The following is a 14,130-nucleotide window of genomic DNA, read 5'->3' on the forward strand; positions in this document are numbered from 1 at the left end:
TGGGCAATTCCTCCCCCAACCTTGATTTTTTTAAATTCTTATACTCCCTCCACTTCTTCATGTTGTGAAAAGTCCCAGGAGTGCAGCACATACCTAGGTTTAGTTTTCTTTGGAAGGAGGTCACTGGATGCTTACTGCCATTTTGTAGTATTTGCATTAATTTACAAATATACAACTGAGCATAGGTAAAGACACAGCTTATACCCTTCAACGGACAGCCAAAATCCTCTGCTCCCACATCAGATATCTTGGGCAGCTTTTCCAAACCCGATGTCTTCCATATGTTGGTGGATTACAACTCCCATCAGCCACAGCCAGCATGGGCAATGGACAGGGATGATGTCTGGAGGGCACCAGGTGGGGCAGCGGCTGCTCTAGGGAGACAGCCAGCACCCTAAGGTGCTTACAAACCCCAAACTCATCTCTCTCATCTCTATGCCTTTCCTAGTCTGTCTCAAACTGCAGGCTATTGTTCTTTACACACAGACACTGTGGCCTTCCTCGTGCCTAACAGCAGTGGGGGGTAGGGTGGAGAATCCAGATAATTCATCGCTTATCACCAGCTCCTAGCTTTCTTAGCTCTCCTGCAGACGAATCATCAGAGCATCATGGGCTATCTTTAAAAAAAAAAAAAAGTCAACACCAAGTGTTGCCTTAGGACAACCACCCTGATAGTTGTACATGGAAATCTGATAAGAAACTCGTAACAGTATTGTACACTTATGGGACATTTTTATAATGAAATAAGTTAACAAATTAAATTATATCTTTGCAAGTTTGACTAAACCAGCTACATTTTATAACTATAACTATTTTGAAGCTAGAACTGCCCTTCTCCACAGATGGTCTAGCTGCTTTTAGTAATGTGTTGGGTTTGCAGTCTTATAAAATACTGGGCACCTGTATTATATCCCTGACAACACTGATTTTTTCTTCTTTATTTGATCATATAAAAAAAAGTTTTTTTTCCCTGTTTCATAATATACATAATGGGGAGAAAACAATGGGGTGCTTATGCCCCCACCAATTCTCTTGTGGCCTGCCAATTCTGCTCGTTTCTGGAAAGAGACAGGTCAGTGAAGCTTGCATAAGGGAGCCCCATTGACCTGCCTCCTCCCATAAACAAGCATTTCTGCTCGTTTCAGGGCTTCCCCGAGGAAGCGCTAAATCCCCCTTGCATAAGTAGTAGGTCGCACTTGCACAACAGAATTTGCGGGACCCACTGCTCGTGGAAGGGAATCAGCGGGACAGAAAGGAATCAGCAGGGGCATAAGCACCCCGTTTGATTCTGCCCAAAGATTTTAATTATTAACAATCCAACACACACACACATTTTGTTTTTATGAAGTTAACCCTCAATTTTACCCAATAATTCTGGCTAATAAACTTCAGAAACAAATATTAAACAAATGAAAAAGTGCCCACATATAGGCTGCTTTTGCAACAAGTGACTAAGAAATTCACTATCATACCCAGGCTATTTTCAAGGACATATGGAATAGTGTGGGGCCATCGATACCGATCGTCAATAATGGAGTTCCGTCCAGGTTTCTGAAAAGGAAGGCAAATACAAGGAATTCTGGGCAAGCACACATAACCATTGGAACTACTGAAGTATTCCACTGAACACTGAAAGTATTCCTTTGCCCTTCAATCATTTCTTGTTGTATGGTACACCCCTGTTTCTTATTGCTCATGGCACACTCTAATCTGGATAATCGGGACTAATCCGTTAGGAATGCTTCAGTGCCATGTGGTTGGGGCTATATTCTGTGTAGCCCCAGGATTTCTGCACAAATGTGGAATCCAGCATCTAGCACAGGTACAGAGACTAGAAACCACTAACAAAAGATTTGGGTGTATCCTTATAGGCCTTGCCTGTGAAACCAAGACAGTGGCATGACCTGTTTTAGGAGACTGGGCAGAGTGAAACAAAGGTCCTATCAACATATACTTTTGTCACTAAGGAAGGCAGGAAGCAAGGAAGGAACCAAGGAAGAGGGTCTAAGTGAACCAAAGATCAGATAAAAAGGTAAAGGTAAAGCTGTCCCCAACCAGTCGTATCCGACCCTAGGGTGCGGTGCTCATCCCTGTTTCTAAGCCGAAGAGCCAGCGCTGTCCGAAGACGCTTCCGTGGTCATGTGGCCGGCATGACTGAACACCGAGGTGCACGGAACGCTGTTACCTTTCCCGCCAAAGCGGTACCTATTTATCTACTTGCAATTTCTTGCTTTCGAACTGCTAGGTTGGCAGGAGCTGGGACTGAAGACGGGAGCTCACTCCGTCACGCAGCACTCGGGTCTCGAACTGCTGTCCTGCTGACCTTCCGGTCTGCAATTCAGCGTCTTAACCACTAAGCCACCGTGGCCCCTAAAGATCAGACACAAATCCACAAATTACCTAAAATTTCTACAACTGAATCTGCTGCATCCCATGTCATTCATGTAAGGGGTAATGAGCCTCTTTGGAAAGTTCTGACCATACGAGACTATTAACTGCAGTGGTCTGACTGCATTTCATGGAACTATCTGCATGAGTTTAGGTGAGGAGGTAGAGCCTGTAAATGACAGAGCTTGAAAAGAAAAGGAATACTGGAAGATAAATAAGCCTCTCCCACCCAATGTGATTTGCATATGATTAGTATTAATGTTTCAACATTGACATCTACCTCAATATGAGGAAAACTAATTAATTAATAATGATAACTCAATGGCTGAGGTGATCACATTCAGTGTCATACCTCTGCATTTTGTAGTACACATTCCTCTTTTATTGTCTCAGACATTCTGTATGAATTCCTCTCCAGGCGCTTTCAGTTATAGTTTCATAAAGAAAACATTTATGCTAATAAACAGGGTTAATAGCTCTTTACTCTGATGGTGCTCTTGTATCCTTAGGAATTCCTTAGATAAACTCCCAACTCAGGATGTAAGAACTCAACCTAGTTCAGTTCTCCGTGCACTCACCAAAGCAGTGTCCCTGCTCGCTCCCCCCCGCCCCGAACCTGTGCTTGAGCCACCCACAAGTTTGGTGAATTCCCCAGCACTCGCCGCGAACCCGTGCGGTGAGCGCCGCCATTTTCGCGCCTTTGCTTTCTAGGAAAACCAGGAAGTTAAAAAAAAAAAGTGCATATTCAAATATGCGCAGCTTGGAGCTGGGAAAGCTAAATCAGCGCAATATTAGAGGGATTATACCTCTAATATTGTGCTTATTTAGCTTTCCCAGCTCCAAACTGCGCATATTTGAATATGCACATTGTTTAAACTTCCTGTTTTTCCTAGAAAGCAAAGGCGCGAAAATGGCGGCGCTCACCGGACGGGTTCGCGGTGAGTATTTTGGAGCACGAGCAAGGGGCGAACAAGGACAGCGTCTCTGTGGGCGCAGTTCAGGGGTCACTCGACGAATTCCAGAACCCTGAACTGCGCTCATGACATCCCTACTCCCAGCCTCCATGTGTGTGTAAGTTTGTGTGTGCATGTAGCCCTTGGGGCCAAAAAGGTTGCCCACGCCTGCAGAAGGTAGAGGAGGGTGAGAAGTAGAAGAGGGGGCAAGCCACAGTAGTGCTGTAGTGAAAGGTAGGGTTTATAAACAGAGGCAGGGGGAAGAGCTGCTTCATCATGAAGCTGTTAAGCCGGGAAAGATCTCAGACAAGGGGGAAAATCTGGTAACCTTTTTAGAATAAGGAAGTATAAGCTCACCATTTCTCAACTAGTAGTCATTTATACTGACGCTTGCCCTTTGAACTCACCTCATTATCAAGTCTGATGTCACCCTCAAAGAGGTCCAGACCTAAAGCTAAAAAAGGAAAAATCCCATACAAGTTAGTACATTTTAATGATTCCAAAAGGCAAATCAACAAATAACACTTCAAAAACCTTCATTGATATCAAAGATGTCTTGATCTGTCCCATGGTCTTCGTCTATTTCTGAAAAAAATGAAAGGACACAGAGATGAACTATTAATTATAGCCATTATATTTATGAATTATAAGGATCAAGCTGGAATCCTAAGTACATTTATTTGGAAGTAATATCCACTGCACACAATGGCACTTATTTCTAAGTAAAACTGCAATCCTATATTCACTTACCTGGGAGTAAGTCCCATTGAACTCAGTGGGGCTTACTTCTGAGTAGGCAGGTATAGGATTGCACTTTGCTTAGGATCAGAATGTTGATAGGTTAACAGCAACACTAGTTACGAATGCTTTGTTCCTGAGCAGCTGGTTTTGTTGCCCATATTTTATACCATTTAATATAAAATCTACACAAAGTAGAACTCACCCAGTGGCGCTTGAACAGGCTAGAATAAAATAAAAAGAAAAGAAAGCAATTAATATAATGGGCAACATGTTATTTTAAGAATTCAGGGGATATCTAATGGAAACTAGAACCATCAAGCAACCACCTTTGGCAAATTTGTACTGCAGAGTTAACGCCAGATGATTCATTGTAATTTTACACCTATAGGATGACTCTCATGACTTCTGTGCATGCATATGCGAACATATTTTAGCTAACTCTTGTGACAAAGCCCATTTTCTTGCAATATTGTTTATTATTGGGCAGCTATTGCTTCCGCTCAAAGATATCTTGCATAGTAATGACTACGGTGATAAATAAGATTAAGAGTCGGGTTAGCAGCGGAGTTGGGATTAAGGTTCATGTGAATATTCCTACAAAACGAGACAGTTCCTCCCAAATCCTCATTCTATCACAAAATAATAATCTATTGGTTTTAAGGGCACTGCTCTCCTTTCATAGCCCTGCATGTAGGCCCCTGGAAAGCAGTGGTGTAGTGGAGCCAGGTTATTGACTATTCTAAAGCCTTTGACTGTGTGGATCATAACAAATTGTGGCAAGTTCTTGGTGGTATGGGGATACCAAGTCATCTTGTCTGCCTCCTGAGGAATCTGTATAACGACCAAGTAGCAACGGGAAGAACAGACCACGGAACAAAGGACTGGTTTAAGATTGGGAAAGGAGTACGGCAGGGTTGTATACTCTCACCCTACCTATTCAACCTGTACGCAGAACACATCATGAGACGTGCTGGGCTTGATGAAGCCAAGGCTGGAGTTAAAATCGCTGGAAGAAACATTAACAATCTCCAATATGCAGATGATACCACTTTGATGGCTGAAAGCGAGCAGGAGCTGAGGAATCTCATGACGAAGGTGAAAGAAGAAAGCGCAAAAGCTGGGTTGCAGTTCAACCTCAACAAAACCAAGATTATGGCAACCAGCTTGATTGATAACTGGCAAACAGAGGGAGAAAACGTGGAGGCAGTGACAGACTTTTTCTTTCTAGGCGCAAAGATTACTGCAGACACTGACTGCAGCCAGGAAATCAGAAGACGTTTACTTCTTGGGAGGACAGCAATGACAAATCTTGATAAAATAGTGAAGAGCAGAGACATCACACTGACAACAAAGGTCCGCATAGTTCAAGCAATGGTATTCCCTGTAGTAACCTATGGCTGCGAGAGCTGGACCATAAGGAAGGCTGAGCGAAGGAAGATAGATGCTTTTGAACTGTGGTGCTGGAGGAAAATTCTGAGAGTGCCTTGGACTGCAAGAAGATCAAACCAGCCCATACTCCAGGAAATAAAGCCAGATTGCTCACTTGAGGGAAGGATATTCAAGGCAAAACTGAAGTACTTTGGCCACATCATGAGAAGACAGGATACCCTGGAGAAGATGCTGATGCTAGGGAAAGTGGAAGGCAAAAGGAAGAGGGGCCAACCAAGGGCAAGATGGATGGATGATATTCTGGAGGTGACGGACTCGACCTTGGGGGAGCTGGGGGTGGCGACGGCCGGCAGGAAGCTCTGGCGTGGGCTGGTCCATGAAGTTATGAAGAGTCGGAAGCGACTGACCGAATAAACAACAACAAGTGGAGCCAGGGCTCGCAAGGTTGAAGCACCAGGATTTTTTGATTAGCAGGGATGAGGATGTCCTCTGCCACCCACCTCAAGCTTCCATCTGGGTTTAGCTGCAATCCTCACAGTAGCAGGTAGGGGTGGGGGTGTGGAAATAGATTTTTCCTGGCAATATATTTTTGGGAACTATCCATGTTGTAATGCAAAGTATTAGGTAGCGGCTTCATCTCAAATGGGTAATTAAGACCAATTGGCTTTACAAAAGACCTACAGAAAATACATAATACACACACACACAGTGGAGGGGGAGGGGAGGGGGAGGGTTTTCGCATGATAACAGGGTAAAAAACAAGCCACAGAGGTTTGTTAACCACTCTGCACATGCCAGTTGCATGCTGGGTGATTTGCATAATTACCCACACAGCGAGGATGGCTTGTTGGGGAAGTTAACAAACCACCCAGAACCCGTGGCCTCTTGTAGGGTTGTAGGATAGTTAGCCACCCCAACAAGCCACCTTTGCCTGGTTGGGACAACATGAGAAGCTGCAGTGGCAGGGCTTGAATTGGCAAATGGTGCCTGTGGGTGCCTGCTGCATGGTCATGTGAACCAGGTCACAGAGAGAGAGGGAGGGAGGGATCAACATAGCTGCCTGCGTTTTTGGACTCTCCTTGGGGGTGTGGCTATGGGGACAGTCAAGATAAGGGCCTGCACTTCAGAATTTTCCACCACTGCTTGAAGTGGAGAGTACAATCCTATGCGGATCAACGATTGCCTCTGAACCCAGGGGCAACCGCCTATCCACTGCAGATTGGGAGGAATGGTGAGGAGTGCATCTCCTCTGCACTCCTGCCGCCCTGCTTTCATGGCTAGACAGCCGATTTCAGCTAGCCACAGAACCTCGGAGCACGGGTGGGGAGGCCAGATGACACATCGGAAGTGTTGTACCGGCACTTCTAACCTCCCCGCTCCAGCCCATCCCCAGGAACACCCCATTTCCCCCACTCCACACTGCTCTTCCAAGCGCGAAACGTGGGGCAGCTCCATGCTGCCTACGAGGCGGCGTGGGAGGTGGTGCAGGTCAGTTCTCTGAGAACTGACCTCGGAGCACGGGCTCCAAGGTCGGTTCCTGGGAACCAACCAATCCTATGGCTGTCTAGACGCTGACTAGCGGCCATAGGATTGCGCCTTAAGAGAATTTGATGTTGTACAAGACAACAGACAGTATACATTATCCCAACTACAGGCATCATTTCCTCAGTCTCAGCCAAAAGGAAAAAAAAAAGTTCCAGAGTCTGCATAATTCACATATTCTTAATACAAGGAATTTCTGGATTGAGTTTTTAAACTAAATGAAATGTTGGAAATGTGGTATTTACCCTATTAGCCTGATGAGTCTTCCATGGAGCTATGGACCCCAACATTCCACCAGCCATATGAATTCAATATATTTTTACTCTTTCCCCAATCCAGTTGCTTTAATATACTGGGAAAGCCCCATTTATGGTTTTGAAATAAAATTAATAGTGATCAATTTGTAACTATTGCCATATACGGCTGCTGTTACGTTAAGTGGTTATATTAGGGAATACATACAGTGCAAGGAAAATTAAGTATGTACTATGGATTGGACCCAGACTTAGTCAAAGTTAGAGTAGGCCCATTGAAATCAATAGGACTTAAGTCAGTGACGACTAATAAGTTTCACTGATTTCAATGGGTCTCCTTTAATTATGACTATCTGGATCCAATGAGATTTATTGGAAGCTTAATTTCCAAAAGCCCAGTTTTAATGCATTTCTTTTTTCAAATACCGAACAATTATAAGTGATGTTTTAATTTTGGACATACATATGGGAATGTTTAACTGACAGTACTAGGTATGAATATATATTCTTTTCCTTTACAATGCTTTGTTAGTCCAGGAGAATAGGGCTGCAATATGCACACTTATTTGGGACGAAGGGCCAAACTAGATGTGATATTAAATGCATCTTTGCACATTTCTTAAATGCAAATGCCAGCCACTGGGGGAGGTGATAATTGTCAGGATTCCAGCAGGTGGAGGGGGGAGTTTAACCCTTTCCTTCCCAGCTGCAGTCCTGACAAAAAAACTGGCACCAACAGGAGGTTTCCTTCCTGTGCAAATAGCAGCAGAGCAAAAATCAGATGAGCAATTTTCATCAGGTCCACAGCAGGGGAGGAAAGATTTAAACTCTCCTCCCTGGCTGCTGTGATCCCGATAATCATCACACACAGCATGACAACTATTTGCGTTTTTGTAAAATGTGAACATTAACTAAAGAAATGCATTAAATATCATGTCAAGTGTGGCTCTTAGAGCCCAAAGTTACTGTGACTTCACTTGAACGCTAAAGTAAGAAAATAATATGCTCTTTGTTGCCTTACCAGACAGCAAACAATCTGTAGAAGAACCCCGCTCAGCAGCAGAGAAACTAGCCACAAATCCATGCTGTATCACTTCTGTAAGAGCGGTAGACTTTGCATTTCTGTGCATTTTATATTTCAAGAGCTATCATAAATGAACTTTGGTTCCTTTTTTCTAGATAACCAATGTATATCTTGATTGTGCTGAATCAGTTACCAGTTATCTCAGTGTTAATAAGAAATTTGAATTAGAATGTATTGTTGTTAAAAGACACAGTAATTGTTGTATATAAGTGTATGGTTTTCCATGTAAGGGACCTTGAGCCAATAACGCAAAATCAGAGTTTGAACTCAACTAAGAATAGAAAGTGGATTGTGCTGAATCAGTGCTCATCAAAAGCAACATGCAGCAAATCAGGAAGGAAGAAAATGAAAGGTCTTCTGATATTAGGAAAGGTGTGATAAGTTGAAGAGCTATCAAGAAGACCATCAAAAGCTCCTATTGGCTAGGCAAGTCCATTGGTAAAAGAAATAATCTTTCCCTTTCTGCCTCTTGAACATTATTTCTTGTAGTTGAAACTGATGATATTGGAACTTGGAGAAGTTGAAACATGGAACACAGCACAGAAGGGAAATAATTATGGGACTTCCTGCTCTCCTGGAATTTAGCAGTAGAGCATTTCAGCTTTTTGAGGGTCCATCAAGGCAAAACAGATATTACCTTAGGGCGCAATCCTATGGGGATAGGTGGACGCCTCCAAACTTGGAGGCGACCACCTATCCAATGCAGGGCAGGAAGAGCACAGAGGGGATTGTTCTCTCCCGCTTCTCCTGCCCTGCATTTGTGGCTAGACAGCCAATTTCGGCTGTCTAGCCATGGGAAGGCGGAACGGGGGAGGAGATATAGGATGTGTCGTATCGGCATTTCTGCCTTCCCCGCCCTAGAACGCCCCTTGGAATGCCCCGTTTTGGCCGCTCTGCACTCCTCTTCCGAACGTGGAGTGAGGGGCTGTTCCACGCTGCCTGTGAGGCAGCATGGAAAGGGGGGGGAAATCAGGTCTCCGGGAGCCGACCTCAGAGCGTGGGCTCCAAGGTCGGTTCCCAGAAAAGCACATATCCTATGAATGTCTAGCTGCTGACTAGCGGCCATAGAATTGCTCCTTAATGCGTGTCTAGCAGCTATGCCTTTTTTCATTTTTATGCTAGAGCCGGCGCAGGGCACTCAATCTAGAGTACTCTAGATTGACACATTTAAAGTAATGTTTGTTTTGGCCCTAAGTTCCAGTATAAAGTAATTTGCTGTTGTCAAATGGAAGGTCTTCCACCTTTGTATAGTTCTCATGATGCCAAGCATGGTGCTTCAAAGAAAGTACCATTGTGATGAACATAGACATAGAATCTGTGACTTGCTTAGCCATGTTCAGCTATTGCCTAGCAAACAGTAGTAGCTCAGAACACCATGAAAAAATTGCTACAATTCCTCTGTGAGCTCACCAGGTCCATAGCCAGTCTAAAAATTCAGGTGGGGGGTGCCAAAAAAGTAGGGACCCATGCCCTCTATATGTCCAACCCAGTGATATTAATCTGCAAGACCTTTACCATGCCCAGCAGCTGTCCTTTGGAGAGGTGAAGATCCTTACTTAGGAGCCAATCTTGAGATACTTCACAGAACTGTGTGGACAGGCTGCTGGGTCGCCCACATCTCCTTCCAACCACGCTTTTTTTCCTTTCCTTTTTTAAAAATAGTAATATTATTTTATTCAAGGATTTTTTTTCATATATTAAACCCCTCAACATACAATCTGTACAATGCCAACAACAAAAGTAATCAACAATAAAAGCATAAATAATAAACAAAACAAAAAACAATACAGTCATATGTCAATCTGTGTTTTGTTTTGTCTTTAGGTTTCCACTACACATATAATTCTAAACACGCAGACCAAATGTCCATTTGTTTCTTGGGACGGAACTGTCAGTGACAGTATTTCTTTTTTGTAAGTTGTCAAAGTTGTAAGACTTTCTGTCCAGTGTACTATGTACAGGGTGGATTTTTTCTTCCCAGCCTTGAAGAAACGTCCTCTTGGCTGTCATAAAGGCTCATAACATCCATTTCCTATTACCTTCAGAGAGTTTCCTCTCCACTATCAGAATGTAATTAAAGACTACATGAACATCCTTCATTTCTAATGATGCATTGAGTACAAAATCAGTGTGAATAATAACATCTAACCAAAAAGGGATCACCATTAGATATGCCCACATTATGTGGACCAATGATGCACCCATTGCATCAGAGCTCCAGCATTTATCTGAGGTTGCTAAGGTTTTTTTTCAACAAGCCTTGTGGGGCCCAGTATATGTGATGTATCACTTGTTGGATTAAGCACAATTTTAGGTCTGGAGAAATATGCTGAATGGAAGCCATTGTCCTGGATGTATCTGACACGCCAATTCCCTGTACTACTCTTCCCGAAGTGTTTATGCATCAGCTTTGTCCTGTGCCAGTGGACTCTTGTGAATTGTTATGGTAGGTTTGCTTGCTTGTGAAGTGTTAATTAAGCCCTCCAACAACTTTGGGGTCTTTGAGGCTTGCAGAGCTGGCAGGCCATATATGGCAGATGCAGCATGCTCCTCCAACCAGTCTTAATGCAGGGGTACAGAACCTCAAGCCCAGAAGCCAAATCCAGTCTTCTTGGGGTCCAAATCCAGCCCTCCAAGGTTCCCCAGAAGGCCATACCCGCCTCCCCTAGCCACATCACCTTGAATGAATTAATTACATTTCTGTACTGCCCAGTAGCTGAAGCTCTTCCCCTGACCGCTGATCAGTGATATTTTGGTCTTGTTAATGGTAGTGGATCACTGCCTTGTTGTGGCGAAGGGGCTTGTGTAACTTAGTGAAGCCATAAGCTATGCCGTGCAGGCCCACCCAAGACGGATAGGTCATGGCAGAGAGTTCTGACAAAATGTGGTCCACTGGAGAAGGAAATGGCAACCCACTCCAGTATTCTTACCAAGAAAACCCCATGGAACGTATGAGCCCCTCAGGTCGGAAGGTGTCCAATATACTACTGGGGAAGAGCAGAGGGTATTTCCAAGTAGCGCCAGAAAGAGTGAAGCGGCTAGGCCAAAGCCGAAAGGACACTCAGCTGTGGATGTCTCTGGTGGTGAAAAGAAAATCTGATGCTGTAAAGAACAATATTGTTTAGGAACCTGGAATGTAAGGTCAATGAATCAAGGTAAGCTGGAGGTGGTCGAACATGAGATGGCAAGACTGAACATCGACATCTTGGGAATCAGTGAACTAAAATGGACAAGCATGGGTGAATTTAATTCAGGTGACCATCATATCTACTACTGTGGGCAAGAATCCCTTAGAATCATAGAATAGTAAGGTTGGAAGGGGCCTACAAGGCCATCGAGTCCAACCCCCTGCTCAATGCAGGAATCGAAATGGAGTAGCACTCATAGTCAATAAAAGGGTGGGAAAAGCAGTACTGGGGTACAATCTTAAAAACGATAGAATGATCTCAGTACGAATCCAAGGCAAACCATTCAACATCACAGTAATTCAAGTCTATGCCCCAACCACTGAGGCTGAAGAAGCTGAGGTTGATCGGTTCTATGAAGACCTACAACACCTTCTAGAACTAACACCAAAAAAGATGTCGTCTTCATCGTAGGGGATTGGAATGCTAAAGTAGGAAGTCAAGAAATCACCGGGATAACAGGCAAGCATGGCCTTGGTGTACAAAATGAAGCAGGACAAAAGCTAATAGAGTTTTGCCAAGAGAACACGCTGATCATAGCAAACACTCTTTTCCAACAGCACAAGAGGTGACTCTACACATGGACATCACCAGATTGGTCAATATCGAAATCAGATTGATTATGTCCTTTGCAGCCAAAGATGGAGAAGCTCCATACAGTCAGTAAAAACAAGACCTGGAGCTGACTGTGGCTCAGATCATGAGCTTCTTGTTGCAAAATTTCGGCTTAAATTGAAGAACGTAGGGAAAACCACTAAACCATTCAGGTATGACCTCAATCATATCCCTTATGAATATACAGTGGAGGTGAGGAATAGATTTCAGGGATTAGACCTGATAGACAGAGTGCCTGAGGAACTATGGACAGAGGTCCATAACATTGTTCAGGAGGCAGCAACTAAATCCATCCCATTTTGGGGTGGCTAGGATTTTAATGAGTGAGACCCATTAGCTTTACAAATGATGTATATAACATGCACATGTAGCAGAATCAACACAGCTACCTGCAGTTTTGGACTCTCTTTTGGGGCGTGCCTATGGGAACTGTCATGATGAGCGCCTGCACTTCAGAATTTACTACTACACCATGCTTAGGAAGGCCCTGAAGACTTACTTTTTTCTCTCTCTAGCCTTCCTCTTATTATGTTCTATTGGACTGTTTGGGTTTGTACCTGAAATTGTGTTGTAGGTTTTAGTATTGTCTAGGCTAAATGCTTTATTACTGGTGTTTATTGTTTTAATGCTTTTTTGCAGTTTTATCACTGTTATCATTTTTTTTAATTACATGGGGCTTTTGTGCAGTTTCCCCCCATTCTAAAAGGCTGAAATGCCTCTCCTAAGGCTTAGTTCCTGGCAGTAAGAGCTTTAAGCTAAGACATGCTGTATTTTTGGTCTTGGCCTTTTTGCCTTTCCCCCCGCCCACCTCGGGAATGCAGGCCTTGAGAACTCCTTCAAAATGCAGTTTGGCCCTTGGGCTGAAAGAGATTCTGCATCTCTGGCTTAATGTCTTCTTGGACCAGGACTGTGTCGCAGTGGAACCCACTTCTGTCAGAATAATTTGTCTCAAGTTGGCTCATCTGCCAAACCTGGGCTCCAGATACAGTTACATGGGTAACTCTTCAATCCTGATAATTTTTACAACTGTAGCCCTCTTTTTCATCAACTCCACTCAGTCAGATCTGTTTCCATCTTATGACAAGATTAGGGGCTCACCTTGTGGCTAGCCTGGATAACCCTATATTGGAAGCCACCTAGAAGAGCCCAGGGCTACCGTGATGGCAGAATTTGTGCCAGTCTGCCTTTTTACCTTACGCTACCAAGAATTTCAGCTGTTCTTCTAAGCAGTGCGAGGTAGCCATGTGGCTAAGTACAATAGTAAAATATGCAAACTGCAGGGTGCCTATACCGGGGATAGACAACCTTTGTGGGCATGCAGGCACATTCATCATTTTTGGGTGGGCTGCAGCTGCATTTCTCCTGTAGTCATTTGGGCCCATGGGCATTTATTTTGGGGATTCTTCTTTTTCTTCCTCCTGCCCCTTTACCTGGATTCTTTTTTTCTCCCCCTGCCTTGCCTGGATTCTCTTTTCTTGCCCCTGCTCCTCCCACCATCACCACCTCTCCATTCTTACTTCTTCCCCTTCTGCATACCACCACTTCTGCCTCCTTTCTATGTTTCTTCTTCTTTCTCCCCCTTCCGTGTACCACAATTTCTGCCTCCTTTCTTCTTTCTCCCCCTCCCCTTCGGCATACTGCCGCTTCTGCCTCCTCCTCCTCCGCCAGATTTCCTCCCATGGCTGCTTCTGCCTCCTCCTCCTCCTCTGGCTTTCTTTCCTCCCCACCCCCACCACCTTTGCTGCCACTGCTTCTGCGTTTCCTGCTGCTTCTACTCCTGCCACAGAGGAAGCAGGAAATAATTCTGAATTCCTGGCCTTCCTCATTCCTGGCTGCTGAGGTGAGCACGGCAGGGAAGGGGAGAAGGGTAGAGAAAAGCAGTGACAAAAGCTGGGGTGGTGCACACGGGGAGGGGTGAGGAAGAGGTCTTTGTGGGCTCTAGTGCACCCGCAGGCCAAAACATTGCCAAAACTGACTTA

The 14,130-nt window shown here is 44.3% G+C and overlaps 1 protein-coding gene across 1 annotated transcript in view; it reads right to left on the bottom strand.

The window, feature by feature from the left end:
* MEP1B (meprin A subunit beta) overlaps window positions 1-8,373 on the bottom strand; it is a 48,840-nt gene extending 40,467 nt beyond the window's left edge. Inside the window, exons 1-5 of the mRNA XM_084849624.1 lie at window positions 8,289-8,373; window positions 4,285-4,303; window positions 3,876-3,926; window positions 3,749-3,795; window positions 1,473-1,551 (exon numbers count right to left, since the gene is read on the bottom strand). Of these exons, the coding sequence (XP_084705750.1) occupies window positions 1,473-1,551; window positions 3,749-3,795; window positions 3,876-3,926; window positions 4,285-4,303; window positions 8,289-8,351 (259 nt within the window). The 5' untranslated portion in view covers window positions 8,352-8,373. The remainder of the gene's footprint in view (window positions 1-1,472; window positions 1,552-3,748; window positions 3,796-3,875; window positions 3,927-4,284; window positions 4,304-8,288) is intronic.
* Window positions 8,374-14,130: the final 5,757 nt, after the last annotated feature.

Source organism: Heloderma suspectum, chromosome 4 (genome assembly GCF_057233095.1).
Source record: "Heloderma suspectum isolate Gila_16-S chromosome 4, 16-S_ref, whole genome shotgun sequence".
NCBI classification, from domain to species: Eukaryota; Metazoa; Chordata; class Lepidosauria; order Squamata; family Helodermatidae; genus Heloderma; species Heloderma suspectum.